General features: G+C 59.6%; 3 protein-coding genes across 5 annotated transcripts; 2 read left to right on the forward strand and 1 right to left on the reverse strand.

Annotated features, from left to right (window-relative positions):
* Positions 1–85: 85 nt before the first annotated feature.
* CNPY3 (canopy FGF signaling regulator 3) lies at positions 86–6,089 on the forward strand. Of its 2 annotated transcripts, XM_037405111.1 has the most exons (8): positions 86–282; positions 405–716; positions 904–945; positions 4,112–4,235; positions 4,502–4,598; positions 5,051–5,173; positions 5,344–5,461; positions 5,583–6,089. In XM_037405111.1, exons 1-8 carry the CDS (start codon positions 231–233, stop codon positions 5,801–5,803), a joined length of 1,089 nt encoding a protein of 362 aa, XP_037261008.1. In that variant the 5' UTR covers positions 86–230; the 3' UTR covers positions 5,804–6,089. The 2 variants fall into 2 exon arrangements, with proteins under 2 accessions (XP_037261008.1, XP_037261007.1); XM_037405110.1 differs by lacking the exons at positions 86–282; positions 405–716; positions 904–945 and adding an exon at positions 1,665–2,150.
* A 539-nt stretch (positions 6,090–6,628) lies between these two features.
* GNMT (glycine N-methyltransferase) lies at positions 6,629–8,977 on the forward strand. Of its 2 annotated transcripts, none has more exons than XM_037405108.1 (6): positions 6,629–6,928; positions 7,048–7,175; positions 7,556–7,669; positions 8,168–8,310; positions 8,464–8,585; positions 8,669–8,977. In XM_037405108.1, exons 1-6 carry the CDS (start codon positions 6,723–6,725, stop codon positions 8,838–8,840), a joined length of 885 nt encoding a protein of 294 aa, XP_037261005.1. In that variant the 5' UTR covers positions 6,629–6,722; the 3' UTR covers positions 8,841–8,977. The 2 variants fall into 2 exon arrangements, with proteins under 2 accessions (XP_037261005.1, XP_037261004.1); XM_037405107.1 differs by having other exon boundaries at positions 6,690–6,928; positions 8,443–8,585.
* Positions 8,978–10,297: 1,320 nt separating this feature from the next.
* PEX6 (peroxisomal biogenesis factor 6) lies at positions 10,298–26,437 on the reverse strand. Its single transcript, XM_037405105.1, is given in 22 exon segments — positions 10,298–10,967; positions 11,284–11,423; positions 12,611–12,688; positions 13,321–13,437; positions 14,622–14,730; positions 15,164–15,225; positions 15,316–15,521; positions 17,904–18,036; positions 18,145–18,221; positions 18,602–18,794; positions 19,379–19,587; positions 22,267–22,378; positions 22,462–22,598; positions 22,772–22,874; positions 24,229–24,312; positions 25,034–25,191; positions 25,587–25,788; positions 25,790–25,895; positions 25,898–25,945; positions 25,948–26,152; positions 26,154–26,416; positions 26,419–26,437. Coding segments are annotated over 22 exon segments (2,898 nt in total). The 3' UTR covers positions 10,298–10,830.
* Positions 26,438–27,182: the final 745 nt, after the last annotated feature.

Consider the following 27,182-nt stretch of genomic DNA (forward strand, 5'->3'; position numbering starts at 1 on the left):
TGGTGGCCGCACGGGGCCGTACCATTGCAGGGGAGGGCCGGTACCACTGCTGCTGGTGGGGGAGGCGGGCAGCGCCATTGCAGGGGAGCCGGGGGACAGCGGTGCCGCCGCCGGGGGAAGCGGGAGCTGCCAGGCTGAGGCAGCCCCACCGCGACACCAGGTGATGGGTGACGCAGCTGGCGGTGACGGTTGGGGCTGAGCCCTTGGCAGCCCCACAGGCAGTGGCTGCTATGGAGGTGACCTGGGTGCTGCTGGCTGCCGCACTGCTCCCACTGCTGCCCCGTGAGTACCCCCAGGAGGGACAAGGCCTAGGACAGGCGGGAGGGATGCAGGCCATCCAGCCTGGTGGCTGCATGTAGGACACGTTTGGGACACAGTGCCCCTAACCCCTGTTCCACTGCCAGCTGGCAGGGCCGCTGCGCCACTGCCCACCCTGGCCCCACCGCTGAGCATGGTGCTGGCTGGGCAGCGCCGGCAGCTGGTGGTCTGCGTGGTGAGTGACCTGGCCCCTGGCTTAGGGCACACCGTCTGGATCTCTGGCGGGAACGGCAGCGCCCTGCACTCCTTTGCCTATGGGGTCTCCCAGGAGGATGGTGGCACTGTGTGCACTGTCTCCCTCCTCCCCGATGACCTTCTGGATGAGGGGGATCTCTCCTGCCATGTGGGGCCCAATAGGACCGCCCCAGACCACAGCTCCAGCCCCATCCACATCACAGGTATGGCCCCCTGCCTGTCTATGCACTGGTGGCCCCCAAGGATGGGGGCTCCAGGGCTGGTGGGGAGCAGGTGTGGGCCCCCCAGCACTGCCCCACAGGCAGGCACAGGAAGGGGTTTGCGTTTGGCCCCGCTGTACATCTGGCACTGACCTGCTGCTGCCTCCTCAGCCGTGCTCTCATCCCACAGGCAATGAGGCAGCAGCAGAGCCGTGTCCTGGTGGAATGGCAGGTGAGTCTCCAGGCCCTGCCACGGCAGGAGTGCTGGTGCCGGGGAGGAAACCTTGCTGGGCTGCTGGCAGGGGGCTGACTGGGGCCGTATCACAGTCGGGGTGGTCCCCACAGCATCGTGGGGCTGGCTAGGTGGGATGAAGCTCCATCTCAGTAGGGAAGGTGGGTCGGAGCCAGCCTGCTCTCAGGGTTAGCACAAGGGGGATGTGAGGGTGACAAAAACCCACAACGGACCCCCAGGGAGCCTGTCAGACCTGAAGTCTTGGAGTGCTTTCCCTGCGCTGGCCCTGTCACAGCCCCGGAGGGGACATGGGAACAACGGTGCACGGTGCGCCTGTGCCAAGTGTCACCTCGTCTATTCTGTTGCAGTGCCGCCAGCGCGCACCTCGGCAGCCCTGCTGGTGGCCACCCGGGTGGTGCTGCTGAAGGTCGCGCTCTGCGATGCCCTGCTCACCTCGGTCCTCCTCGCCCATTGCTGAGGGCCCAGGCGGAGGCGCGCCCCGAGGGGTGAGTCCCACTGGTGTGGCCGGGCAGCGCGGGGGGGCCCCGAGCAGTTCTGGAGGTGGGGGGGGAGCCCCCCAAGTGCTGGAGGGAGCGGGACCCTGTGTTGTTCAGGGGTGCAGGGAGTGAAGCCTGTGTGGGTGGGAAGGGAGGGCAGCTACAGCGACGGGTCTGGGGGTGGCGGGGACCCCGCATGGCCGGGGGGCCGGGGAGTAGCCCCAGCTACCTGGGTTAGGGAGGGGGCCCCGAGTTATCCGGGTGCGGGGCAGGGGACCCCAGCCACCTGAGGGTAAGGGCAGATCTCCGGATTTCCGGGGGGGGGAAAGTGTCGGGGACCCGGGAAGGGTCGGGGCGCGCCCGCCCCCCGGCCTGCGGACCGGGGCCACGCGCGCTCCCGCCTCCACCCACGTGGGGGCTCGGCGGGGCGGCCCGCGGGCCGTGCAACGGCGGCCGGGCAGGCGCTGGGATCGCTCGGGTTGGCTGGCGGCGGGCGGGCGAGGATTGGTCGAGCGGGCCACGCGCGCCGCTGCCATTGGCCGATGCCACGCGGTTGCTATGGTTGCCCGGCGGGGCGGGCGGGGCGCTCCCGGAAGCGTGGCCCCGGAAGCGGAGCCATGGCGGCGGCGGCGGCGCTGGTGCTACTGGCGGCGGCGCTGGCAGGAGGCGACGACTCGGACTGGGTGCGGCTGCCCAGCAAGTGCGAGGGTAAGCGGGGCCGGGGGGGGTCCCGGGAGCCCCGCTGGAGCGCCTGGGTTCGGTTTAGCGGCGGAATCCCGCCCGCCGGCTGCCCGGGTCGGGGGATTAGTGGTGCGGAGGCCCTGACGCTCGACTGCGGCCTGCCCCGCGGTAGGCCCGGCTATCCCCGGGCCCTGGAGAGTACAGGGGCGCCTGGCAGTGGCGGCTGCTGCTGTGTGTCTGGGTGGGAGCGGGTGCCCTGCGGTGCCCCGGCAGCGGAGCAGAGCCTCTGCAGCGTGTCCCTGCTGGTGGCTGGCTTCTGTCCCCTAGGTGAAAGGTTTAGGGGCGCCCCAGCAGTCGCTGCTGTTTCCAGTAGGCACGTTGCTTGGCGGGTCATCGCTGGGGCTGCTTGTCTCTGCTGCTCGCAGTTCAGCCCCAGTTGTACTTCCTCCCTGAGCAGCCACTTGATTCACAAGGATTCAAAGGCTTTGCAAGCAATCCAGGGCAGAGCTTTGCTGTCTGCCGTGGTTTCCTCTGTCTTTGCTGTGCAGGGACACATGGAGCTTGGCAGCAAAGAGAAAAGGAAGAAATGAAACTCTAGAGCTCTTTGCAAAGCTTTCCCTGCAGGGGAAGCAGCTCTGGAGACACTGCTGTCTGAGCTGTGCTGTGACACCTGCGTAACCTTGGAGAAGCACCATAGCGAGCACTGACCACGCACTGCTCCTCTTCCTGCCCAGGCTTGGAACCTGTGTCAGCACGCAGCGATAGCCATGGGCAGCATCTGGATAACCGGACCCAGCAGTGAGTGCTCCTGGTGTGTGTGGGGATGCTGCAGCAGGTGTGTGGAGAGAGACATTCTCGAGGCCCAAGTCCAGAGGGGCTGCAGGGAGCAGCACTCTTTCCACCTGAGAAATGGCTGCAGTCACCTCCAGCCCCTGGTGTCAGCAGAGAAAGGAAAGTGCAGGAGGTGCATGCAGGGCTTCTTGGCACACGCACAGCAGCCCTGGAAAAGCCACCTCACTCTCTTCCTGCCTGCAGCACATCGCTCTGTTCCTGCCATTGCCTGGGAGAAGATGCAGTGCTCGTCACTGTCAGACTGTTCCTGCTGGGGCCTGACCTTTCTCCCAAAGTGGGGCTTGAAGAAGAGATGGCTCCTAGCAAACAGGAGCCCACAGCACAGGACAAAGTTTTCTCCAGCCTACTGGGACCCTGGCTTCAGGGGAGGAAGGACCACATGCCTGGCTTCCATCCCTCCACATCTCCACTTGTAAACTCCTGAGACATTTCTCTTCTGCTCTATGTTTCTATAGCTCTGTTGGATCCTGTTACAGAAGGAATAAAGCTTTTGTTTCCTTTTAGTTTTCATAAAAGCAAACATGCGCTCTGTTGGTGCTGTAGTCTCTGCTGCAGGCAGTGCCCTGTGCAGCATTGCTGGGGCTGACAGCCTCTCATGTGGTGGCACAGTCTGTGGCCAGCATCTTGTCCTGTCACGTGGCTCGCTGAGCACTGCCAGCTGCTGGATCCCCAGCACAGCCCTCACGTCCCCAGGGCACTGGAGGGACTGGGATGGGTTGTGCTGGTGTCACAAGGCGGGGCTATGACCCACACTGGGGTTTGCATTGCAAAAAGGCCCCATGCTGTTCCAGGAGGGAAGGGAGCAACTTGTGGTGCAGAGGCCAGTGCTCTGGTGGCTGCGAACTGGGACTGCTGGGAAACATGCAGGCGCAGTCTGCCTTCTCAGCTGTGCCACAGCAGCTGGCTGTGTGGATGCTCTTACGCCATTGATAGGGGTGTTCCTTCTTCAGAGAATCTCCAGTGGAATTGGCTGAGCCATACCCAGTTATTTCTTTGAATAGCTGAGGCATCTGTTTCCTGCTCACGGTAGCTTGGGTGCACCCGACTCCTGGTGCTTGTTTCCACTGCTGTTCTGTGTCACGCTGCCCACCAGAGCGGTGAAAACCCCTGACCTGCCTGTGCTTTCCTTCCTGCAGTGTGCAAGTATGTGGCAGTGGAGCTGAAATCTGCTTTTGAGGAGACTGGCAAGACCAAGGAGGTGATTGACACCAAGTATGGCTTCCTGGATGGGAAGGGCTCTGCTGTGAAGTACACGCAGTCGTAAGTGAGGGGGGAACGCAGGGGCTGCTGTCACTGCCTGCGATCTGCAGGGCCGGGGGCTTCAGGAGCCTGCAGGCAGGCTGCACTGTGCACATCTCAGAAAATTAAACCGTGCCAGGGCTGGTGGGCTGGGCAGAGTGGGCAGCTGGGGGATGCCCCTTCCGCTTGGCAGCTGCAAAGGACTCCCCCTTCGCACTGGCTGGGCTGGGGCTACTCCTGGGGGGCTGTGCCGAGCCTGAGCCCTCTCTCCTCTCCTCTCCGTGCAGGGACATCCGGTTAATCGAGGTGACGGAGAACATCTGCAAGCGCCTGTTGGATTACAACCTGCACAAAGAGAGGAGCGGCAGTAACAGATTTGCGAAGGTGAGGGCTGTCCTGCAGCCCCTTGCTCCCAAACCCTCCTCCCACCCCTGCACTGCAGGGGCACCGAGCTGGGCTTTGTTGCCCCATCCCCTGGATCCCCTGCCGGCACCTAGGGTGCAAGGCTGCATGTACCCCAGCACTGTCCCCCAGGCCAGGTGTGGGGTCCTGTCCTTCAGGGGGTGGGCAGGCCGCCACCCTCGCCTGCAGGGAGGCAGCCAGGGGCCATCTTGCCTGGCCCATGTCCCCCTGTTGTTTTTGGGACCGGGTGTGTAGAGGCGGACTGGCCGCCGTTTGAGCCCCATCCTGGTGATGCTGATGCCCTGGGGACCCTGACTGCAGCTGGTTTGCCTGTACCCATGTCCTTGGGCACGGTCATGTGGCTGGTGCCGGGAAGGGGCAGCTGGAGCCAGGTGGGGGGAGCGCTGCTTCACTGGGTGGCACCGCTCCCCCAGGGCATGTCAGAGACCTTCGAGACTCTGCACAACCTGGTGCACAAGGGCGTCAAGGTGGTGATGGACATTCCCTATGAGCTATGGAACGAGACCTCCGCTGAGGTGGCTGACCTCAAAAAGCAGGTACCCGGCATGGTGGGGTTGGCTTCCAGCGACCGTATGGGCTGGAGCACAGGGGAGAGAGCATCTGGGGGTGCACTGCCGGGAATGGGGGTGTCAGCAGGACCCGCTGCCGTGGCCCTGTCCTGCCCTGGCAGCACGTGGCCGGATCTAGGCTCTCGTCTTCATGCTAGTGCGACGTGCTGGTGGAGGAGTATGAAGACGTGATCGAGGATTGGTACAGGAACCACCAGACAGAGGATCTCTCACAGTTTCTCTGTGCCAACCACGTGCTAAAAGGGAAGGACACAAGTAAGTCCTGGCTGCTGCCAGGGGCAGCGCAGGTGTGCTAGGGAGTATGGGGGAGAGCCCCACCAGGGCAGGGGGAGCCCCACTTCTCCCTCAGGGCTCCCTCTGCCCCTCTCCTCCCCAGGCTGCCTCGCAGAGAAGTGGACAGGCAAGAAGGGTGACCTGGCAAGTGTGGGGGAGAAGCAGAGCAAGAAAAAGAGCAGGAAGAAGAAGAGCCGGAAGGATGAGAGCGAGGGGGCTGAAAGCAAGGGGGCTGCCAGCCTCCCGGCTGTGGGGGAGGCCCTGGAGGAGAGCGGGGTGCAGGAGGAGGCTCCGCTCACCCACAGCCCGGCCGATGAGCTGTAGGCACACAGCCCCAGCCCCCGGGGCTCTTACCCTGCTGGCACTGGCGGGGACCAAAGGAGAAGGGACTTGCAGCATGGGCGACATGGGGGAGGCTGGAGCTGACTTGCCAGCCTGGGTGCAACCCTCTGGGCAGGGGGGTGGCACGGAGCCCCCGGCCCAGCCCTGTGGCCTCTCTGCTGCAGCTCCAGGTGCAGTTGACCACAGGCACTGCCCCAGCGCTGGCTCCTCGTCCTGCCCGCGGTGCCTGCACCCTGCCACACTGTAAATAAAGACGTTTTCCCCAGAACCGCCGCTGCTGGCCCTGCTTCACCCGCCGTGCCAGGGCAGGGGCAGCTCCTGCTGCGGGCGGGGGCTCCGATACCACTCTCTGGCCCTGGCGGGGTGGTTGCTGTGGGACCCCGGCCCAGCTGATGCAGGGCCCTGGCCTGGCTGCCGTGGGACCCCACCCTGGCTGCTCGGGATCCCTGGAGAGCAGCTATTGCGGTACCCCAGCCCAGCTGCTGTGAGACCCCTGATGGGTTGCTGATGTGGCACCCCCAGCCCAGCGGGTGTGGGATGTATGGGGGCAGCAGCTGATGTGGGACCCCGGCCCAGCTGGCGTGAGACCCCCTAGAGAGTGATGTGGGACCCCAGCCCGGCTAGTGCGGGACTTGAGGGGGAGGGGCAGCTGATGCGGGACCCCTGATGGCCGCTGATGTGGGACCCTTGATGGGCTGCTGCTGCGGGACCCCGGGGGGCGGCCGAGCGGGCCCTGACCCGCGGGGGGCGTGGCGGGGGCGGTGATTGGCGGCGGCGCAGGGGGCTGGCGCGGCCAGGATTGGCGGGCGCCGGGGGCGGGGGGCGGGGGCGGGGCGGGGGGCGGGGCCCGGTGCAGTGGGGCCGGAGCGGGGCCGGGGCCGGGCCGGGGCCGCGCGGCGGGATGGTGGACAGCGTGTACCGGACGCGGTCGCTGGGGGTGGCGGCGGAGGGGCTGCCAGACCAGTACGCGGACGGGCGGGCGGCCCGCGTGTGGCAGCTGTACATCGGGGACACGCGGGGCCGCACGGCCGAGTACCGCAGCTGGCTCCTGGCGCTGCTCCGCCAGCACCGCTGCCGCTCCGTCCTCGACGTGGCCTGCGGCACCGGGTGAGGCCCCGCGCCCCGCGCCCGCCCGCCCCCCGGGGCCCCCCTGCCCCGCCCCGCCGCCCCCGGCCGCCCCCCTCGCCCCCCTCGCCCCCCGGCCCCGCTGACAGCCCTGTCCCCAGGGTGGACTCCATCATGCTGCTGGAGGAGGGCTTCCAGGTGACCAGCGTCGACGCCAGCGACAAGATGCTCAAGTACGCGCTGAAGGAGCGCTGGGAGCGGCGCAAGGAGGAGCCCTTCGACCGATGGGGTGCGGGGGCCGCGGGGGCCGGGAGGGGCGTGCAGACACCCACATCCCACCCTGGCGCGGGGAGGGGTCCCTGCCCCAGCCCCTCCCGGGGCCTTCGCCAGGTCCCCGGCATCTGTCCCCGGCCCCACGCGGTGCTCGGGCCCCTCGCTGGGTGCTGCCGGCTGGGTGGCCTCGCTGCAGGGACGGGCAGGGACCTGCCACTGCCGGCCGCTTGGCAAGCCCAGGCCACGGCCCTCGCCCGTCCACTGGCCCCAGGCCGGCTGCAGCACCCACAGGGGCCAAGGGAGGGCTGGGCTACGCTGGGGTGGGGGGCTGGCGCATGGCGGGGGCTGCTGAGCAGGTGGGGTGCCCCTGCCCTCACCCTCGCCCCCGTGCTGCAGTCATCGAGGAGGCCAACTGGCTCACACTGGAGAAGGACCTGGAGAAGCCGGGGGATGGGTTTGACGCGGTCATTTGCCTGGGCAACTCCTTCGCACACCTGCCTGACTTCAAAGGTGAGCTGTGGTGGGGGTGTGGGTACGTACGCACACGTAGAGACACAGCATCTTCCAGCAGGCTGAGGACGTGCCCTAACTCATGCCATAAGTGAGCAGGGCAGTTGGTTACACGCAGTGGAGCTGCTGTGTCATGCGTGTCTGCGGAGAGGCTCAGACTGTGCCCTGGTTTGTGGTGCGAGCGGGGCCACTGGGGCCGGTGGTGGTGGTGGAGCCGTGTGCGGCCGTATCACATCTCTGGCAAGGCTGGAGGCACACCCAGACTTGTGCCACAGGCCGGGCGGTGGGTTCCCCACGTGGCCTGCTCTGCCCCACTGAGGCTGAGAACGTGCCTGATCTCATACTATGGGTGGGGCTGTGGGTTCTCCAAGCCGAGACTGGGGCGGGGGGAATGGTGGGGGCAGCTCTGGGTGTGCATGCATGTGGGCAAGATGGGGCCCTGCAGGCTGTGCCACAGAGGCTGGCCAGTGCCTGGGGACGCCATGGTTTCCTCCCCAGGGGACCAGAGTGACCACAAGTTGGCCCTGAGGAACATTGCCAGCATGGTGCGGCCCGGGGGCGTCCTGGTCATCGACCACCGCAACTACGATCACATCCTGGCCACGGGCTGCGCACCACCTGGCAAGAACATCTACTACAAGGTGGGTGGCCGGCAGACCCTGCCCCATCCCATTCCCTTCTGCCCCAGCCCCCTGGCCCGGGGGGGGGCCTGGCAGGGGCAGGGAGCAGGGCTGTGCCCAGGCTGGGGGCCACTGAGTCCCTGCGGAACACAGACATCCTCCTGTGGTCCCCAGAGTGACTTGACCAAGGACATCACCACCTCGGTGCTGCTGGTGAACAACAAAGCACACATGGTGACCCTGGACTACACGGTGCAGGTCCCCCCTGCCGAAGCAGGGGCAGCCCCAGAGCTGAGGTGAGAGGGGCTGCGGGGGTGGCTCCTGGCACGGGGTGAGCACCTGGTGCCATGCCTCACTCACCGTCGTTGCCTCCTTGCAGCAAGTTTCGGCTCTCGTACTACCCGCACCGGCTGGAGGCCTTCACAGCCCTGCTGAAAGGCGCCTTCCAGGGGAAGTGCCAGCACAGCGTTCTGGGAGACTTCCAGCCTTACACGCCAGGGCAGGCCCACGTCCCCTGCTACTTCATCCACGTAGTGAAGAAGATGGCCTGAGGGGGCCACAGAGATGGGACTGTGGTGGCCAAGAGCTGCGAGCGGCTCTGGGGACAAGTGGGGGTGCTGGGGACATCGCCGAAAGGCACCTGGGAGCCCCCTCTCCTTGATTAAGAGCACTCATGAGAGCTACTGGAGCCAGTGTGTCCGTGTGTGAGCAGGGTATGGGGCGAGGGGGTGGCCACAAGCCGCTTCAGGGCTCCTGGGGAAGGAGGTGCCCAGCCTGGGGGAGCAATGGGGTGGGTGCAGGCACCATTTCACCCGCCAGCACCTCAGCTGCAGGTGCCAGTCATGCCTGGCAGGGGGTTCCTCTTAAAGCAGAGGCAAGGGTGGGCTGGCTCCCAGATGGCTTTACATCTCTGCTGGGCCTGCTGCAGCACTGCTCGCTGCGGGGTACTGCAACTGGTTTTCTCCCTTGCACCCTCCAACCATGCGCTGACCCCATGTTTTGATACTCCTCAGCCCCATCCAGGGGTACCCACACTCCCCACCAGAGCTCCCAGGGCGGGGAAGGCTCCAGTTTACCGCTGGCGCTTTTGCTGCAGCTCCCTCCTGGCCCGCCCTGAAGAGGTGGTGGCCAGATCCAGCAGTGTGCTGCGGTCAGGGCCAGTGCTGCCTCAACACGCACAGGTGCCCGAGCTGGAGCAACAGGGCCACAGGCATGCGGCACCTGGGCCTCGTGCATGGAATGCCAGCAGCTCCTGGGGAACCGGCCTGTCGGGGGGGGAAGCTCAGCATGGAGCTGGTCCTCAAAAGCCACCCTTGAGCTCAGGGACGCAACTGCCGCCAGTGGCCCCATGAGGGGGCGCAGGCACAGGCCCCCCAGCTTAACGGGGCTGCCCAGGAGCCACACCGGCAGCTGCGGGGAGCTGGCAGAGGCAGCTGCGCGCCACATGCGGCTCAAGTGCAGATTTATTTGGCATCTCGGCAAAGGCTGGGAAGCAAGGGACAGACGGTGGTGGTGGCAGCTGCCACAAGGCTGCAGCGGGAGGTGAGACAGGACTTCATGGTAGGAGTCTGGGCCAACTGGTGTTCAGCACAACGTAGTAGCTCTGGGCTGCTCCAGCCAAGGGTTGAGGATCTCCAAGGCTGGAGCCCACCCTCTTCCTGTGACAAGTTTTTCCCAGCGTCTGGGAATTCGGCAGCCATTCCCCTTGCTGCCACTTAGCCTGTTGCCCAGTGCCTCCAGGAAGAAACTGGGCTCCCTCTGCAGAGGGAGCTCAGCTCCCAGCTGAGCAAACCCTGCTCCCTCAGCCTCTTGTCATCCGCTCCAGGTCCAGCCACTCTGGCAGCCTTTGCCAGAGGATGGTGACCCCACTGGTTCATGGGTGCACTCCTCCCTCTACCTGCAGGACAATGGTCTCTCTGCAGCACTTAGCCTACCCGCAGGGCTCACAAGGGCCTTCCCAAGCCCACGGGCACCACCAGCAAGGAAAGATCCGAGGCCAGGCAGTGCGTATGTAGTACCAAAAGCCTGTATTTATTTGGAGAGACCACGCCGAGTCCAGGCCAGCTGCAGCAGTGGTGCCCTGCGTCCTGCTGCCCTCTGGCCAGCACCCCTTGCAGGCAGCTGACACCCCAACAAGCAACTGCTGCCAGCCCTACTCTTGCTGCCAAACTGGGTGCAGTTTGGGCCTTGCTCCCTCAAAAATGCTCTGTCACCTATGGAGATGTGCCTACATTGCCCGTAACTGTAAGACTCAGCTTCCCCCCCGCAGGGGAAGTCACCCTGATACACTCCACACAGCCACAAAGCACCCTGAGATGTGAGGGACCATCACAGAACCTCCCACGAGCCTGGCTGAGCAGAGCAGTGCTTACACGAGGCTTTGGCTTGAGAAACCGCACAACCACTTCTTCCACCCATGCCTGAAAGAAGGGGGCCCAGGAGACATCGGAGAGGAGCAGGCGGGTGCCTGTTTGTGCCTTTTCTCTCGCACCCCTTAACGCGCTGTCCCCATCACTCCAGCAGTCCCAGCCCTGCCGAGCGTTAGCAGGCAGCAAACTTCTGCTGGATGAGTCTGTACCTCAGCAGCTCCTGCTCAGAGACGGACGGCTGCAGCCTTGCAGCAGCCTGCAGGAAGTCTTCCATGGTCAGGACCAGAGCAGAGCTCTCAGTATCCAGCCCTGCATGAGAGAGGGAACAGGGAGAGCCTGAGAGCCAAGCACAAGGGCAACTGGCAAGACCCAACAGCCCCCTCTCCAGCCACTGGAGACTGGGAGGAAAACCTGTGTCCCTCACCCTGGGGCCAAGCACTGAACATGATCACAGCTGCAGACAGTGCCTGCCTGCCAGTAACCCAGAGTCCAGCCTTCAGACGGGGTCCCAAAGCAGCCAAGGCTCTGCTCACACAGCCCAGCTCCTGGTAGCAGCGACTCTCCTCCCTGCGCCTGTGCTGGGACACCCCAGCATGTGTGGGACAGGTAGGGGCCAGGCTCCTACCTTCCTCGATCCATTCCACCTTGCGTTTGACAGCACACATCATGGCATCTGAGCACAGGGAGTAGATGTCTGCTCCTGTCAGCTGAGCTGGGCATTTTTCTAGAATGGTGGTGAGATTCACAGAAGGATCCAAGTTAAACCTGCCAAGAGGAAAAACTGCAGGTGTAAAATCCACAATAAAAAGCAGACCAGGAGAGACATGGCAGCCAGCGTGACTGGGCAGGAGGAATCAGAGGCCCCATGTTTAGCTGCTTCTGGACAGTGCTCTGCATGCTAAAAAAAAAAAAATAATAAAAAAGGGATTGGTTTGTTTATTTTTTCAACGCAGTGACTTCTCTTTGAAACATCCCCACAGCAAGGTCCTCTCTCCTGCTAAGCAGGATCAAAGGCAACTTGAAGTTCTCACTCACAGAAATTAAGCACTCCACATGCCTGGGAACAGCCGACAGCCAGGGCTGGAAAAGAACATGTTTAATTACAGACAGTATAAACCACTGTAACACCAAACCATCCCATCAGAGCCACGCTGCAGACAGTGAGCCTCCTTCAGCACGAACAACAGCATGGTGCTGGAGGGCACGACTGCCAAGCCACACGGTGTGAAAAGATGCTCACAGCCAGCCCACGCCCTGGCCTCTCCTGCTAGCTTATCGTCAAAGGCAGCAGCAATCATGGCTATCCATGACAGATTCCCTGCAGAGGCAGAGTCACAGCTGCTCACCCAGCTGTGGTGGGTGGTACCTCTGCACCTCAGTTGCAGGGCTTGCTTTTCTGCCTCCAAAGACAGTTCAGGAGCCGGGGAAGCAGCCAAACCCTGCTGCTTGGTGATCCCACGCAACCAGCATTCGGACAGACACACAGAACACAGGCTGGACACCCCTCAGCATCATAAGAGGAGGGGCAGTGAGACGAATGGAGCTGCCTTCACCTTCAGACCTGCAAACAGCAGATGTGCAGGGGAACTCCTGCAGGAAGCAAACAGGAACTTCCTGCTATGTTGCTGCCCTGCAGTCTCATCACACTGTTAGGATCCAGCTGAGCTCCTCAAAAAAAGCATGTGGTATGGGGACTGGAGAACTCTGCCAACGCTTCTGCCTGGACAGCCAGCTGAGCTGCTCCCATCTTGTAGGAAAACCAGCCTCCAGCTGGAAGTTGATGGAAGTTGCCCATCCTCTTCCCCTATCTGCTGGCTGTGGCTCAGTGACTCAGGTGCTCCCCAGGGCCCAGACATGAAGCCAAGCTGGAGCACGCTATGCATCAACCCCAGGAAGGCTGTGACCCACTGGGTGGTGGCAGAAGGCTACTGTGAGAGCACAGGGTCACTCACTTCCTGGTGACGGCGCTCAGCACCTGCAGCTGCGACTCCCGGTCTTCATTTATGCCCACATAGACCAGCTTGTCAAACCTGTCAGCAGAGAGAAGAGACAGTGGAGAACAGGCCAAGACAAACCTGTCACTGGTGCTCAGCCCTGTGCACCAGAGACTGAAGAGTGGCCCTAGGGCAGCTCCTTTTGCTTCCGAGTTCGTGGATGATACAAAGCTTGAGGGGGCGAAGCAGTCAGTGCAGTGGAGGGCAGGGCTTCAGAGGGACCAGGGCAGGCAGGAGAAATACACCGACAGGAACCACGTGAGGTGCAGCAGCAGATACGAAGCCCTGCCCCAGGATGGGCAAGCTGCAGGCATGAGGACAGGCTGGGGGGCAGCTCTGAGGAACGTGCCCTGCTCTGAGGAACGTGCCCTGGGAGGCAAATTCTTCCCAACGGTTTGGTGCCACAGCAGGTCCCTTATTACCCTGCTGCACGGCTGGGGAGATAACCAGAGCGGCAGGGGATAACAAGCAGTGGCATCTTGAGCTGCTGCTACAGCCATAGGCACCGGCCTCCTCTTGGCTTCCTACTGCCCCCACAAGCCAGAGCCAGGGGGCTCTAGGAAATGTCTCTGTGCAGAGAACACGCTGAGGGCACAGTCAAGCTCATCACTGCCTGGGGGAGCTCGGGGGAACAACCCTGCAGGGAGGCAGGGCAGGATGCGACATACCTGCCCGGCCGGAGCAGAGCCAGGTCCAGGAGGTCAGGCCTGTTCGTAGCTCCGATGACAAACACCTCTCTGGTGGAATGAAGGCCATCAAGCTCAGCCAGGAGCTGTGAGACAACTCTGCGGGGAGTAAGACAGGACACTCACAACTAGGCCTTGGCAACTCACCCACTGCCACCCTCAGCTGCCAAACAAAAAGAGGAACCAGCAAGGCCACTGCCAGGTCCGTGTCTTGGGCTCCAGCTCACATTTCTCTTCCCTGAAGAGCCATCCAGCTCCTCCAGTTGAGCACAGCCAGTGAGCGCCTGAGCTCACTGCAAAGCAAGCGCAAACCCCCGGTACCAAGACAGCCCTTCGGGCCTGTGCCTGGCTCTAACCCGTTCAGGGTGGGCACACATGCTTATACTATCAGACAGCGGCAACACAGACCAAACACAGGCAGGCACGCAGGGCTGCAGCTCAGGTTCCCCACTCAGACACGCTGACTGGTCCCAACTCTCCCCGCTGTGTGGTTCTGCCCAGCAGGTTTTGCTGCCAGAATGCCCTGACCGGCCGTGCCAGGCCAGTGACACCACCAAACAGTCCTCAGGGCTGCGCACAGCATGTGTTGCAGATCTAGTCTGTGGCCACATGGCTTAGGCTGGTCTGGCAGCACAGTACGGCACAGACCTTCTGGAATGGCGGTATCTCTACCAGGTTCTGGGATCACCTGAGGTGACCAATGGGCACCATACCCAGCCCCTTCCAGAGCTGCTGGTTTGGGGTTGTGAAGATGGATGCCAGGGGCCCACGGTGTCATTGGAAAACTCTGCAAAATCCCTCATGGATGGAGAGGAACATTGGATGAGGACCATCAGCTCAGCAGAGGAGGCCTGGGGGAAATAACCTTGTTTCTGGGTAATTCCAAGCTGTACAGACTTTGCTTCTACAAGAGGCAGCTGAAAGGTTTCCCACCGCAGGGACACAGCAGCTAATGGGAGGAGCGCACAGTAGGGGTGTGAAGGATGACCTTGGAGAGGCCAAAGGGAGCAGCTGGCAGCCACAGAAGCAGCTGGAGGAGACTCTGTCTTAACCAAATGTTTGCACAACAAGCTTGGGCAATCGGGAATCTGCAGCAATGCAAACAGCAGTACTAATGTCCAGCGAGAGTGGACAGGCCATGCAGAGGAGCTGAAGGGAGCAGGGAGGGAAAAAGTAGAGAAAGATAGCTCAGATGGACTCTGCCTTGCAGGGCAATCCCATACATCCCCCTCCCATCTGCGGTGGGTACGCTGCTCTCCCATGAACACACAATACTCACTCACCTGTCCATGACACCCCCCGAATCTCCACTCCGCCCACGACTGGGGGCCAGGGAATCCAGCTCATCGAAGAAGATAATGCAGGGTGCAGCTGCCTTTGCTCTGGCAAACACTGGAAGGAGACAGCACAAAAGATGAGAAAGACCTGGCGGAGCAGTCAACAGCAACAGGACCCACTGTATCACCAGCAGGGAAGAGCTGCGGATAGAAACCAGCAGCTCACTGCCTCACCACCACCAACTTGCTCCTGCCCAAGGGGCTCAGTAGCAGTGGGGACAGGCAGCACCCAGCACAATGGGCCCTGAGGCTCAGCTGTGTCTCTGAGGGGCTATTGTCCCATCAGGAAAACCAGGGATAAGAGTGACAGGAGGGGAAGCTGCAGCACAGCAGGGAACAGACTGGGCATCGGAGACAGCTGGGTTCATGCCCTCACTGGCAGGTGTGGGTGGGAGTTGGGAAGAGGGGTTTAAGCACCACTTCTTTCCCTCCAGCACCACAGAAAAGCCCCATCTTCCCACATGCAGGAGCAGGATGCATCTCCTCACCATTACGCACGTTCTCCTCACTTTGCCCAATGTACATGTTGATAAGCTCTGGCCCTTTCACACTGTGGGGCAGGGAGAAGGAGCCAGTTAGAGGATGCCCATCTGCTGCCAGGATAATGTCAGTCCCATTACATGACCCCCCCACTCTTCACCTAAGGAATGTCATGGCACATGTGGTTGCCACGGCTTTTGCCAGCAAGGTCTTCCCTGTCCCTGGAGGCCCATACAACAGCAGACCAGAGCGGCACAGACCCAGTGACAACAGCTCCGGGTGCTCCAAGGGCAATTGGATAGTGTCCAGGATCTCTTTCTTTGCCTCCTGGAGCCCACCAACATCCTGCCAGGACACAGAGGGGATCTGCCAAGAGAGGAAGAATCCCCATCAGCACTTCTTCCTGAGTCCCGAGCACACCTTGGCAGCGCTTGCTCCAGTCATCAGTCCCTTGTGCTGTCAGCTGTGTCTGGCTATGCAGCAAGTCAGCACCACGCTGCACAGCCCAGCCACCCCAGTTGTGGGATCACCCAGCATCCACATTTCCCCTCTCCTGAGCTTTGTAACGGGGAAAATAAACTCCATGTGTCCCCAGGCAAGCTGCACTCACAGCATGCCACCTTGTCTCCAATCCTTCATTGCACCTCGTATCAGCAAAAATACCCTGGGAAAGTATCTGCCAGGGTTGCCTGCAGCTCTGCGGCGAGAGAGACCTGCTGTACGCAGCCCTTGGGATGCATGAGGGAAGGCAAGGGGAGGCAGCGGGAAGAAAAGAAAAAGAAACACAGACCCAGGGCACCTTCTGTCCCAGGGCAGTGAGGCTGTGCAAGGGCTTCACACCAGAGCAACAAAACCTGGCCTACTAGGACCTCTGTCACGTGAAGGATGCGAGAGAGACATCCTGGAGGACACTGTAAAGAAAACCAGCTGCTTTCGAAAAGGGGGATGCAAGAACAAAGTCCATGGATGCTTACACGAAATAGATAGGGATGGGGTCAACTGCAAACATGCAAAGGATCACTGCAAAAAGAGGAAAGGCAGCAAACTTGAGAAGGGTGAACTGTGCCGCTTTATGCTGAGCAAAACAATTTTGGAGGATGCTTCTGCTCAGCTCACAGCTTTAGAAATAACAGGAATGCCACAGTCTGCATGACTGATCCTCCTGAGCGCCAAAGCAGCTCTCCTGGGAGTGCACAGGGAAAGCAAAGCCCCAGAACACTTCCCCCCAGCTGCTGGCTGGCTGCAGAACAGGTGTCAGCACAAACCACGAGTTTAAAAATAGGCTAGAGCAAAATTCTTTCCCCCTCAGACAATTTAGCTCTCCTGCCTTTGCCACTTGAGATGATGTTATCTGATGCTATTTCTGCAGCTGTCCAAGCAAGTCCACCACCAGGAAAATCAGGTCAGACAAGAGAAGGATTTCCAGAAAAAAAGGCTTTTAAAGCAAAAGGCCACAGGCCCTCCTTCTTCAGTGCCAATGAATGGAAGAGTTGCCCTCTTCTCTGCACTCTTGCTTATACTGCCTCACTAGAAAAAGCCCTACAGACACTAGCACAGGAGCTGGAAAACTGCAGCAGGGTTGTTTTCAGGGGGGAACACTGTAAGTCTAGGACATGTTGCAGACACTGCTAGTAACTGGAGGTTTGAAATTAGTTCTTTCTAGGAGGCTCAGGCTACAACTGCAAAGAAATGCGTGACTAGCCATAACATGTAAGCACAGAATTTAAAGTTATGTGTGTTGAGAGTATTCAGGTTTGCTAATGGGCTTTCTGAACTGCAGCCAATTACTGAGAAATTGATAAAGGACTGTAAAATGCAAACAAAATTAGCTCCCATTCACACCACTCACTGCCGAGCATGCTCTGTGGTTACTATTCATCTTACAGCAAACTTGGCAAACGTGCCTCAGAGCAGAGCTCATTTCAGTCTCTAGTACATTTATGAATGAAGTCCTGGAGGAGCTCCTGGGTGATGACGCCAGCAAAGCGTCATCCTGCTAGGGCAGGACTGCAAGCGGGCAGCTGGGGAAAGCACCAGAGTAACTGCTCGGAGGCCAGCATTTCCTGCCCTGTGCCGAGCTCTGTCATTCGCACCCAAAGGCAGCGAGAAAAGGCTCCGATCACCTCACTTGGTCCTAACACCACGTTACCCAGCAAAAGCAGTCACCCCAAATGCTGTTTCCAGGGGTGACAAGCTGCCAGAGGCAGATCACGCCCCTCCCAAGAAGCTGAGTCTGCTGGCTTTCTCTGATACTCCATGCCCCTTTCCCTGAAGAACGCCCAAGCTCTTCAAGCTGCCCAGCTGTCAGAAAAACCAGTGCTGGCTCCAGCAGTATCCAAGGCCAGGGATCAAGTACAAGGCTTCTCACACATGAGGGGAAACTCTCCCGCACCAGTTTGTGCCCCAGCCTCTCTGTTCCCATATCCCATACGGCTAGAGAGAGCTCAGCAGGGCAGCCAGCCTGCAGTTGCCTTTGTCCCTCGAAAGGCTGAGCTGCACAGCTGGCACCCCCACGGCACTAGCCAGCTGAGCTCTCCAAATAGAGCAGCAAGGGCTTCCCTCACCAAATTCAAAGCCAAGAGGGTGAAAAGTGCTAGTGGGGGGAAAGTAAGAGGACTGTGTGGAAGGACACAGCGGGAAGTGATGTGCCAAAGCACAGCCCCCCCCATGTGGCAAGGTCCGAGAGAGGTATCTTGAGCCGCACAGCTCTGGAGAGCCAACCACCCTTCCCCTGCCCCAGCATCCTACCTTCGGGGCTCCCACTGCCTGTGAATGGGTGCTGTGCAGCTGGTCCAGCGCAACACTAAAATCCTCCTCAAGCACTGGGAACCCAGCAGTGCAAAAATCTCTCTCCACTTCCTCACTCAGTCCACCTGGGAAACTGGGAAAGGAAGAGAAGGGAAGGACTCAGGCTCTGCCCCACTCCCAGCATTACCAGGCTGGCTGCAGCCCCTGCCCACCCCACCTCCTGCCCTGTTGCCTGTGCTACCTCGAGGTCTGGATGCGGGTGCAAGCCGCCCGGCTGCTGTGGGATAACAAGGCACAGAAATCTCCCAGCACAAAACCCTGTGAATGCGGAAACAAACAGCATCAGTTCAGTCCCTGAACACAGCTCCAGCTAGGTCATAAAAGGTGTATGGGGAAAAATTCCTTGCAGAGCTGTTCTTTGCACATCTGTGCCCTGGTTGAAGGCTTTAGCTTCTTTTTTTTTTCTATTGGCTCTGTCTTCCAGCAGAGCTAAGCATCAGCCAATGCCTCTGCAAAAGCTGTGCAGTCCTTAGGCACTAGAAACCTGCAGTTAAAGCTGACATCTGAGGACCAGGGTCAACCACTGAAGAAGTGGACTGGGCTGTGGGAATTGCTCCCTTTCTCCATGGCCAGGTGGAGGAGGCTGGCCCAGCACTCCCAGCCAGCCCATCTCCACATGCTGCTGTGGTTTCACTCACTGCAGTCCTGCGGGCCAGCTTGGATAGGCTCACTTCTTTGCCCAGAGGCATACTGGCTGTCAGCATGCTCAGCATCAACCTCCTCTGCTCTTCTGACAGGGCTTCCATTTTCACTTCGTGAAGGAAAGCAGTCTGCACATCTGTAGGAACATCCTGGGGCTTGCAGGTTGTGCCGATCACTAGGACAGGGCAGCTGTTGAGAAAAGCGGGACAGTGCATGGTCTCAGCTCTATGGAAACTCCCCTCTTACACTGCCATCACTAACAAGTTGCTCCCCAACAGCTAGCCTTTCCTCCAAGAAACACACAGATACTGGCCAAGGTGTCTTGCAGCCACACACCTCCACCTTGCCACTGAACTGCTTTCGGTGCTCTGTGTCGAAGTCAAGAGCCTTCAAGTCACATCTTCACTTGATAACTCCCTTCTGCACCCTGCTACCAGTCATCAGCCTCAAGATCCTCCTGGGCCCCCAGCTCCCTTGCAGGGTTGCTGTGACCTTTGGTGTGCCTCACAGCAAACATGATGGGTTTGTGCATCTGAACAACTCAGAAACCAGCTTCAGACAACAAACCTCCATGACAACCTCTGCCACTAAGCTGAAAGAACAAGGGTCCTCTGAAGTAAACAAAGCAAAACTGGGAAAGAGTCCACCAGATTAAAAATAAAACCAGGCACATTAACAATCAGTCACCTTGATGTAACAGTGACTGCTGCCCTAGGAATGCCAGAAGCAAACCATCACCTTGGATGCCTACAGAAAACCTGCTGGGTCCATACCTCAGTGCTGGGTCTCTGTCCAGGAGCAGCTGTCTCAGAGTAGTGGTGACCCTGGCATCCTCTACTAGCCTGTCCCGGTCTTTGCCAAGCACCTCAATGTCTTTCAGCAGAAGCACGCATGGATGATACTGCTGGGCCTGGGCGAAGGCCATCTGTACTTTCTCCTCTGTGGCTCCACTGGTGTCACTGCACAAACTAACGCAATCAACCTGCGAGACAGACCACACAACACACAGTCTGTGGTGGTTGCAACACGCACAGCTGGGGGGATCTAGGACAACGTTCACTTCCACAAAGCTTTCCAAGGACAATTCACAGCTGGAAGGAGATATAAGTGGATGTTTCCCAGAGACACATTCAGGACATATTCAAAATAGACACATTCAGGACTCTCCAACGTGGAAAAATGGCTGTTTCTTGCTTCTCTACAGGAGGTGAGGGGCGCAGGAGGGTCTAGTCTGACAAAGGTGAGGCCAACGGACCAGAGAAATCGATACAGCATGTGTCACGGCTCAGCAACCTAAGCTGGAAGGGATGGAGGAGTCATGGAAGTGGCCAAGACAGGGAGAACAGTGTCTCAGTGCAACAGTGCAAAGAGCAGAGGGGGAGGCTCAGGAAACTGTTCAACCCAGTGCTGCACAGGCTCAAAGTGCAGGAGGAAGGTAGAAGGTATGGGGCGGGGCGGGGGGGAAGTTAGGGGTGGCTAGAGGCCCAGACACTGTTTACAAAGGCAAACAAGTCATCCAAAAGGAGAGGGTGACTGGTGAGGCTTGAACACTGCTGGAAATGGGCAGTGCTGCCTCCTGCTGCTGCGAGGTCACATAGGGAGAGCCAAACCATCACTGGGATTCCCTGGGCCTCATTCTTGCAAAGGGTAGCCTGGAGCAGGGAGAATGTCTCAAGAGTTGATGTAAAGGGTAAGGATGGGGAAGCAGAGCAGAGGAACTCCTGTGCTCTGTGTACTACAGAAAAAAACCCAGGAGTTGTGGTTCTGGCAGGCACAGCCAAACGGCAGCAGTATCTGTATGCAAGTACAGAAGGGCAGAGAGAAAAGATAAAAAACTGCTGATCGGTCAAGTGCTGGAGATTACGGTACCGGAAGATACACTGTGTCCTGGTAGAAAAGCAGGCCAGAACAGCAGGAGGAAGGGAAGAGAAGGTGCAACAGTAACATAAGCACGGGCACTAAGTGAGAAAAGGAGGGTGTAAGAGCTGGCATAGGAGAAAAGCAAATACCTCCGGCTTCAGTAGTAAGAGCGTTAGTCTTAAAAAGCAGCACTCAAACTAAACGAGAGCTGCAGCTTTGCGCATCACACTAGAACCTGAGGGCCACCTGCCAGGACGTGGCAGAGCCACAGTGCACCCAAACATATCCTGTACATGGATCTGAAGATGCTGTGAAGTCTCTGCAATCTTGTACTGGATCCCCAGAGCTAAGCACATCTGCAGAAGAGTAAGAGCTCAGCACCACTAAGGATCATGTCCAAATGAGCTGCACAGCAGCTTGCTCAAGGCTCTATCCACCTCCCCCACTGACCCACTTTGTACGGTTTTACTTGGCTAGAAAAGAAACAGTTAAAGAGACTGATGTCAACTTAGCAGGACCCAACTTCTAAACAGAAGAAAACCCACTATCCAAAATGCTTAGCTTCTTTTCTACAAGTTTACTCTAAAATATCCACAAAAAAGAGCAGCCTACATTTTCCTTCCACAACAAAGGGAAACCTTCTGGCTCTCTTCATCTTCCTTCTTCCAAGTCTTTCCGTTTCAGAAACCCTCTGGAAGTCATCCCAGATTGTGCCAACTCTAACCTTCACTCTAACCTCCTACAGGCTGGTGCCCCTTGAAGAATGCCTCTTGTTTTCAGCAACTGCCCTTTCCCTGCTGTTCATCTGTTTTGTCTTCCATTTACTTTTCTCAAGCCCATTCCAATACAGTCTGCACAGTGGCCTCACGGTGTGGCATGGCATCCCTCATTCACCTCCACAGCAGGTGTAACACTTCCTTACCTTGGCTGATTCTTTCTAAAGAAACATTGTTTTGATGTTGCTCCCCTTTCAGGAGCCAAGCACTGCTATGGAAGATCTGGGGGCTTTTTTGCTCTTGGGAGGGTGGTGAATGTGAACACAGTTACAGGGCAGCTCTTCTACAGGCCGTGAGATATTGAACCAGATCTGGCACACATACTGTTATCAAACCCAGGGCTGCGTTTCTTTTCTAGGCCCCTCACCCAGCTGGAAAAGATCTCAGCATCATCTCTGCCTCACTTTCTAACATGCCTTTTGCCTAGCCTATGCAGGGGCAACTGAAAACGCCCATTGCCACCACAGTTCTTGCCTTCATCACCCCTTTTCAGTTACTGCCAAGCTCTGTGGTATAGCATCAACTCAATGCCCTATCAACTGACAGCAAGTCAGTCTGATAAAATACCACCATGTATTGCAGGTATTGGTAAAGTTCAGCAGGATGACAGCAATAATAGCAAGAATCAGTAAAGAAAGGTACAAATGCACACACACCCCTGGGCCAAGAGATCTCTAAATTACTGATTACAGAGCAGTGGAGAGTACATGCCAGAGGAAACATCTCTTCATGCTTGTGCTCCTGACCATCTGCTACCAGCCAGTTTCAGACATGGGGCTAGATGGACCTTTAGGCTGATCCAAACGGTTGCTCTGAGGTTCAGCCCACCAGCAGTCATAATCCACAGCAGAGCTAAGCTCAGCATACTCGCACTCCTTTTTTCTGCACATGCGCATGGGAGCAGCTTCTGGGTAGGCTCGTGTCACAGTTGCAGCAGGGGTGTGGGTATGGCTACCTTAAAGAACATCTCCATAATTCTTTCTATGTTATAAATCTGCCAATCAACTGACCGCAGAAGGAATTACCTTGAAAAGGTGGAGGTTGAGGCAGCTGCACACAGCTCTGACAACCACCAGCTTCCCACTGCCACTTGGCCCTGAGAGGAGTATGCTGCCGGCCCCGCTCAGTGCACCTGCCCTGTAACACAGAGGCAGTTCTTCCACTGACTGGGGAGCAGGGTTCCAGCTCGCCTCGGCTTGCTAGAAGGAATTCTGGCTCACCGACTGGTCAGGTGAGGCCGAAGAGCTTCACAGAGCTGCTTCACGACATCAGAAAGTCCAGCAGGAGACAAACTGCTCCAGAACTCATGGCTGTTATAGGCTGGGGCAGATGGAACGGTGCTGTTTGTTGAACCCACCTGTGAGGAAAGGAAAAATAGAGCTCTGTGGAACACCACCTGAGAAAAGACAGGTACCAAGTGTCAAAGTCTGTCCTGAAATGCCAGGCCTCCACAGGCCCCTTCGTCACCCACAGCACAACCTCAGCCTTGGATCTCATGTACACCCTCCCTGCTCTCCATTGAGACCTTACCAGATAGAGAGAGGTGTTCTGGGTGTCCACCAGATAACCCTCCGACTGCTCGCCTTCCACCATGCCTAAAACCTTCCTCACTTTGAAGTAAAGCTCTGGCCACCTAAGGGAAAAAACAAGCAGTCTAAATTGCTGCATCAAGATCTTGGAAGGCAGGAACACCACAGTTGTCAACAAAACAACAGCTGAATGGCACAGGTAAGCAGAGATACTCTTGCCCTCTCCCAGGCCCCACATGGATCCTTTATGGATCCTGCTCTGCTGTCTGGCCAGGCAGACCAACAGGACTGTCAACAGTTACAGCTTCTGCTAGTGGCTTCAGTTTGCAAGACTGCAGCTGTACTAACCTTATTTCACCTATCCAGGAGCTCAAGCCATTCCTTTTTGTGCCATTGCTTCTCTCACAACAACTCCGCAGAGATTCACCTGCAGTGTGTAAAATCTTACGGCACAGAGTCCTCTAAGCTGCAGACAAGCACTCACCCAAAAACCACAAGGGCCTTACAAGCACCCTGCCCTGAACATCCCACAGGAAAAACACATCCACATTGATATCCCACTGGACAGATTAAGGGATCTGCAGAGGTTTCCTCCAGGATTTTCTCCACCCTGAGTAATTCTATCACTTGCACCCCAACACAGTTCCAAGCTCTTTAGGTCCCATGAACTCTGCTATCTTCTCTGGCTTGCCCCATGGCTAATATGTAACAGAAGCTTCCACAACAGAAGACTTGTGCTTCCTGCCTCCCTCTGAGGAACAGCCTAGAAAATGCTCATCACAGCAGTGCTATAAAACTACTGAATTTTAAAATACATAGCGGAGCTGGGTAGTGTTACAACATGTCACTGGTACAGCCCAGATGAATGATTCAAGGCAATTATTCACAGAACATGCATCAGTTACCCAAGGCAGCCCCCTTTCTGACACAGATGAAGCATTTACATTGCCACCAGCCAAAACCCACCGAAAGCACCCCTATCCTGACAGAGTGCTGACTTGCACTTAGCACTGAACTGTTTCAAAGCCATATGAGCAAAACCAAGAAAGGCAGAATTGGCAGCCAAACAGAAAGTTATCCTAAGGTGAACTGTAAGAGGTTATATTCACACTTTGTTGTCTGTCACCCGTTTACAAGCCCAGCTTCCACTTTGCTTTCTTTATGTAGCACTGGCTGTCCTCGAGTGACCCCTTCCTCTTTAGTCTTTTTCCTCATCAGTTTCTCTCTTTTTCCTTCCTTCCCTCCATGACTATTCAAATGAGCTAAGGGAGGCCTCCCTCTTAGCTGCAGCCTTCCATAATCCAACAAAAGCATTTCCCTCTCCCCTAAGAAGAGGCAGATAAACTCTGAAATCCAGGGACAGATCAGAATGGAACGAACTGTCTCATTTCAAGAGAGTTGGTGTCAGAAAAGTATCTTCTCTCTTGCAGTACCGGTGTCACAGAGGTTGCCACCTACCTTAGGAATTTGTCTGCATTTACTTCTAAAAACTCGGCATATCCAAATGTTGGAACACACAGGATGTCTCCCTCCTGGACAAGCCTACAAAAAAAAAAAAAAAAAAAGCAGGGAGTTTCAGCAGTGACAGAGAGTAAATCCTGGTTGTGTGTTTTCCCTGCCCCATATCACAACTGTTTTTACAGAAAATAATGCAGCTATTCGTACCAACTCATTCCTTTCCTGTAAATAAAACTATAAATAGCCACTGAAAGTTTAAGCACACACTGGTACGAGTAGGTGCATCCAGACTATTAAGAGGAACCTTTGGGAAGGGTACAGAAGATGAGTGCCATTTAAGAGTGCCTCTTCCAGACAAAATAGCCTCCTTATCCCCGGAACAGGTGAGTATAATTCCAGCAGAAAGCCTCAGCAGCAGGATGAAAGAGGCTTGGGGGCAGGTGTTGTGCGGGAGGATGGCAACACATCCCGTCTCCCGATTACTCCATTCGAGGCTGAAAAGCAGGGTTACAAACGTGCCCCAGAACGGAGGTTTGCGGGCAGCACCTGGGAGCCCACAGTCCCTCAGCCAGAGGCAGATCCACTTTGTGGTAGATCATGAGGAAGGAGACTTGAAGACAACTCTGGAAGGACAGGACAGGAGGCGCCGTGTGCCAGCGAAGCATGCCCACGAGGAGATAGCACAAGGGGACACCGTCAGCCTACTAAGCATCCACAGCGAGGTGCTGAGGGGGTGCGCCAGCAGCATGCCTCGGGCCTGGCACCACCAGCGCACCCCAGGGCCCCACAACACTGGGCAGCTCACCGCGGCGTCTCAAAGTGCTTGGAGAGGACACCATCGTAGCCCCCTCGGGTGCTGTAGGCTGGCGAGCGACCATTTCCAGGCACAGCTCCTTGGCGAAGGGCGGCACGGCCAGCACGGAGCGGCTGCCCTTCCATCCGCTGCCCCGGCCCTTCGTACCTCTGTGGGGGGAGAGGGCCCAGCGTCACGCTCCACCAGACTGGCCCCTGGCCCCCAGCCCCCCGGCCCCGGCTCACCCCGGCCCCCAAGGCCCAACTCACCTTGGCCCCAGCCCACCACGGCCTGGCCCCGGCCCCAGCCCCCAGGCTCTCAGCTCACCCCGGCCCTCAGCCCCCAGCCCCCAGCCCCCCAGGCACAGCTCACCCCGGCCCAACCCCGACCCCAGCTCCCGAGCCCCCAGGCCTGGCTAGACCGCCGGCCTCCCGGCCCCAGCCCCCGGCCCCGGCTCACCGCCCCCCGGCCCGGCCCACCTCGCCCCCCGCCCCCCACCCACGGGCCCGGCTCACCCCGGCCCCCAGCCCCCTGGGCCACCCCCAAGCCCCCCGGCCCGGCTCACCCGCAGGCGGAGGAGCGCAGCAGCGGCGGGGTCGCAGCTAGGTGAAGGCCAGGCGGGGGCCCGCAGGGCGGCGCCGTCGGGCAGGCCGCGGCGGGCGGCCCCGCGGAACTCCCAGGCGGGCGGGCGGGCCAGCAACGCCGCCAGGTGCTCGCGTCCGCCCCCCGGCGCCCACCCCGCACCCCACTCCCCTGGAAACGCCCCACCGCCAGCAGCCCCGCCGGCTCACCCACACCATCCGCCCCGCCGCCCGGCCCGCCGCGGGAACCGCCCGCCACCGCGGGGCCGCCGCCGCCTCCGCCCGGGCCCGGCGGCGGCGAAGCGGGAGACGAGGGGCGGCGCGGCGGGGCGCCGACAGGGGCGCCGGCGGGCGGCGGGGGGGCGAGCGCCGTGCGCGTGCCGCACCCAGCAGCCCTGCAGCGCGGGCGCGCCTCCAGCACCAGCGGGCCCGGGCCTGGGCCCGGCCCCGGCAGCGCCTCGCCCCGCCGCGCCAGCACCGCGCCGCCCGCCGGCCTCGCCGCCCGCCCCGCCGAGCCCAGCAGCACCCAGGCCAGGGCCGGCGGGCGGCGCCACGGGCCATACGGCCACCCGCCGGCCGGCCGCCAGCCCCAGACGCCGCAGCAGCGCCCCGCGCAGCCACAGCTCCGCTCCCCGCCGCCCGCCGCCCTCCAGCGCCACGGCGCTCAGCAGCACGGCCTGCGCCCCGCCGCGCCCCGCCGGCCGCACCGCCAGCACCAGCCCGCCGCCCCGCCCGCGCAGCGCCGCGCACAGCGGCGGCGGCGCCAGTAGCAGCGCGGTGCCGGGCGCTAGCTCCGCCGGCGGGGCGTCCAGCGCCGCAGCACCGCCACCGCCATGGGGCCGCGGGGGCGGGCCCGCCCGCCACCGCTGAGGGGCGCGGCTAGAGTGCCGCGGCGCGCAGGCTCCGCCACGGCCTGCGAGCGGCGGCGCAGAGCGGCCCCGGGCGGCCGGGAGCGTAGGGCGGGTGTGCAGCAGCGGCTTACCCCGCAGCGCGGCACCGCGGGCCACGGGCAGCTCCGGCCACGGGCAACGGGCAGCTCGCCCGGCGGCTCGGGGGCCTCGCCTCGGGCAGGGTCTGCGCCAGGCCCCGCTGCCCCGGCGCTCCCCGGACCCAGGCCCTGCTCCCCGGGCCCTGGCGCCACGGCTGCAGAAGGTGGGAAAGGGGGGGAATGGGGCCAAAAATGGCAGGTGAGGCTTGCTGCCCAGCCCTCCCTGAGCCTCACGCCGGCTGACATTGGAATGAGAGGGAAATGGTGCACACCCAGAGCAAAACGGGTTGTCCTTGCCAGTGCCAACCTGGTGAGATTTTGTGGGCTGAAGACATGCGCTTGATTTGTAAGAACGTGCTTGGTCTTAGTGCTGGACTAACCTTGAGAAGGAGCAGCCAGGAGGAATTCAGAGCCACTCATCCGCGCCTGTGTCCTCTGCCAGAAGCTGGCTCACTCTGGGGAAGGGGCTGCTCGTTGTACCGAGCATCTGTTGGCAGTCTGAGAAGCAAGTAATGAAAAACAACCCCCCGCAGGATTCTTTAATTCCGCCTCCAGGCATCCCTGCGTGTCGGCACACAGATGAACAGGGCTC

The sequence above is a fragment of the Falco rusticolus genome, chromosome 12 (genome assembly GCF_015220075.1).
Source record: "Falco rusticolus isolate bFalRus1 chromosome 12, bFalRus1.pri, whole genome shotgun sequence".
Taxonomy (NCBI): domain Eukaryota; kingdom Metazoa; phylum Chordata; class Aves; order Falconiformes; family Falconidae; genus Falco; species Falco rusticolus.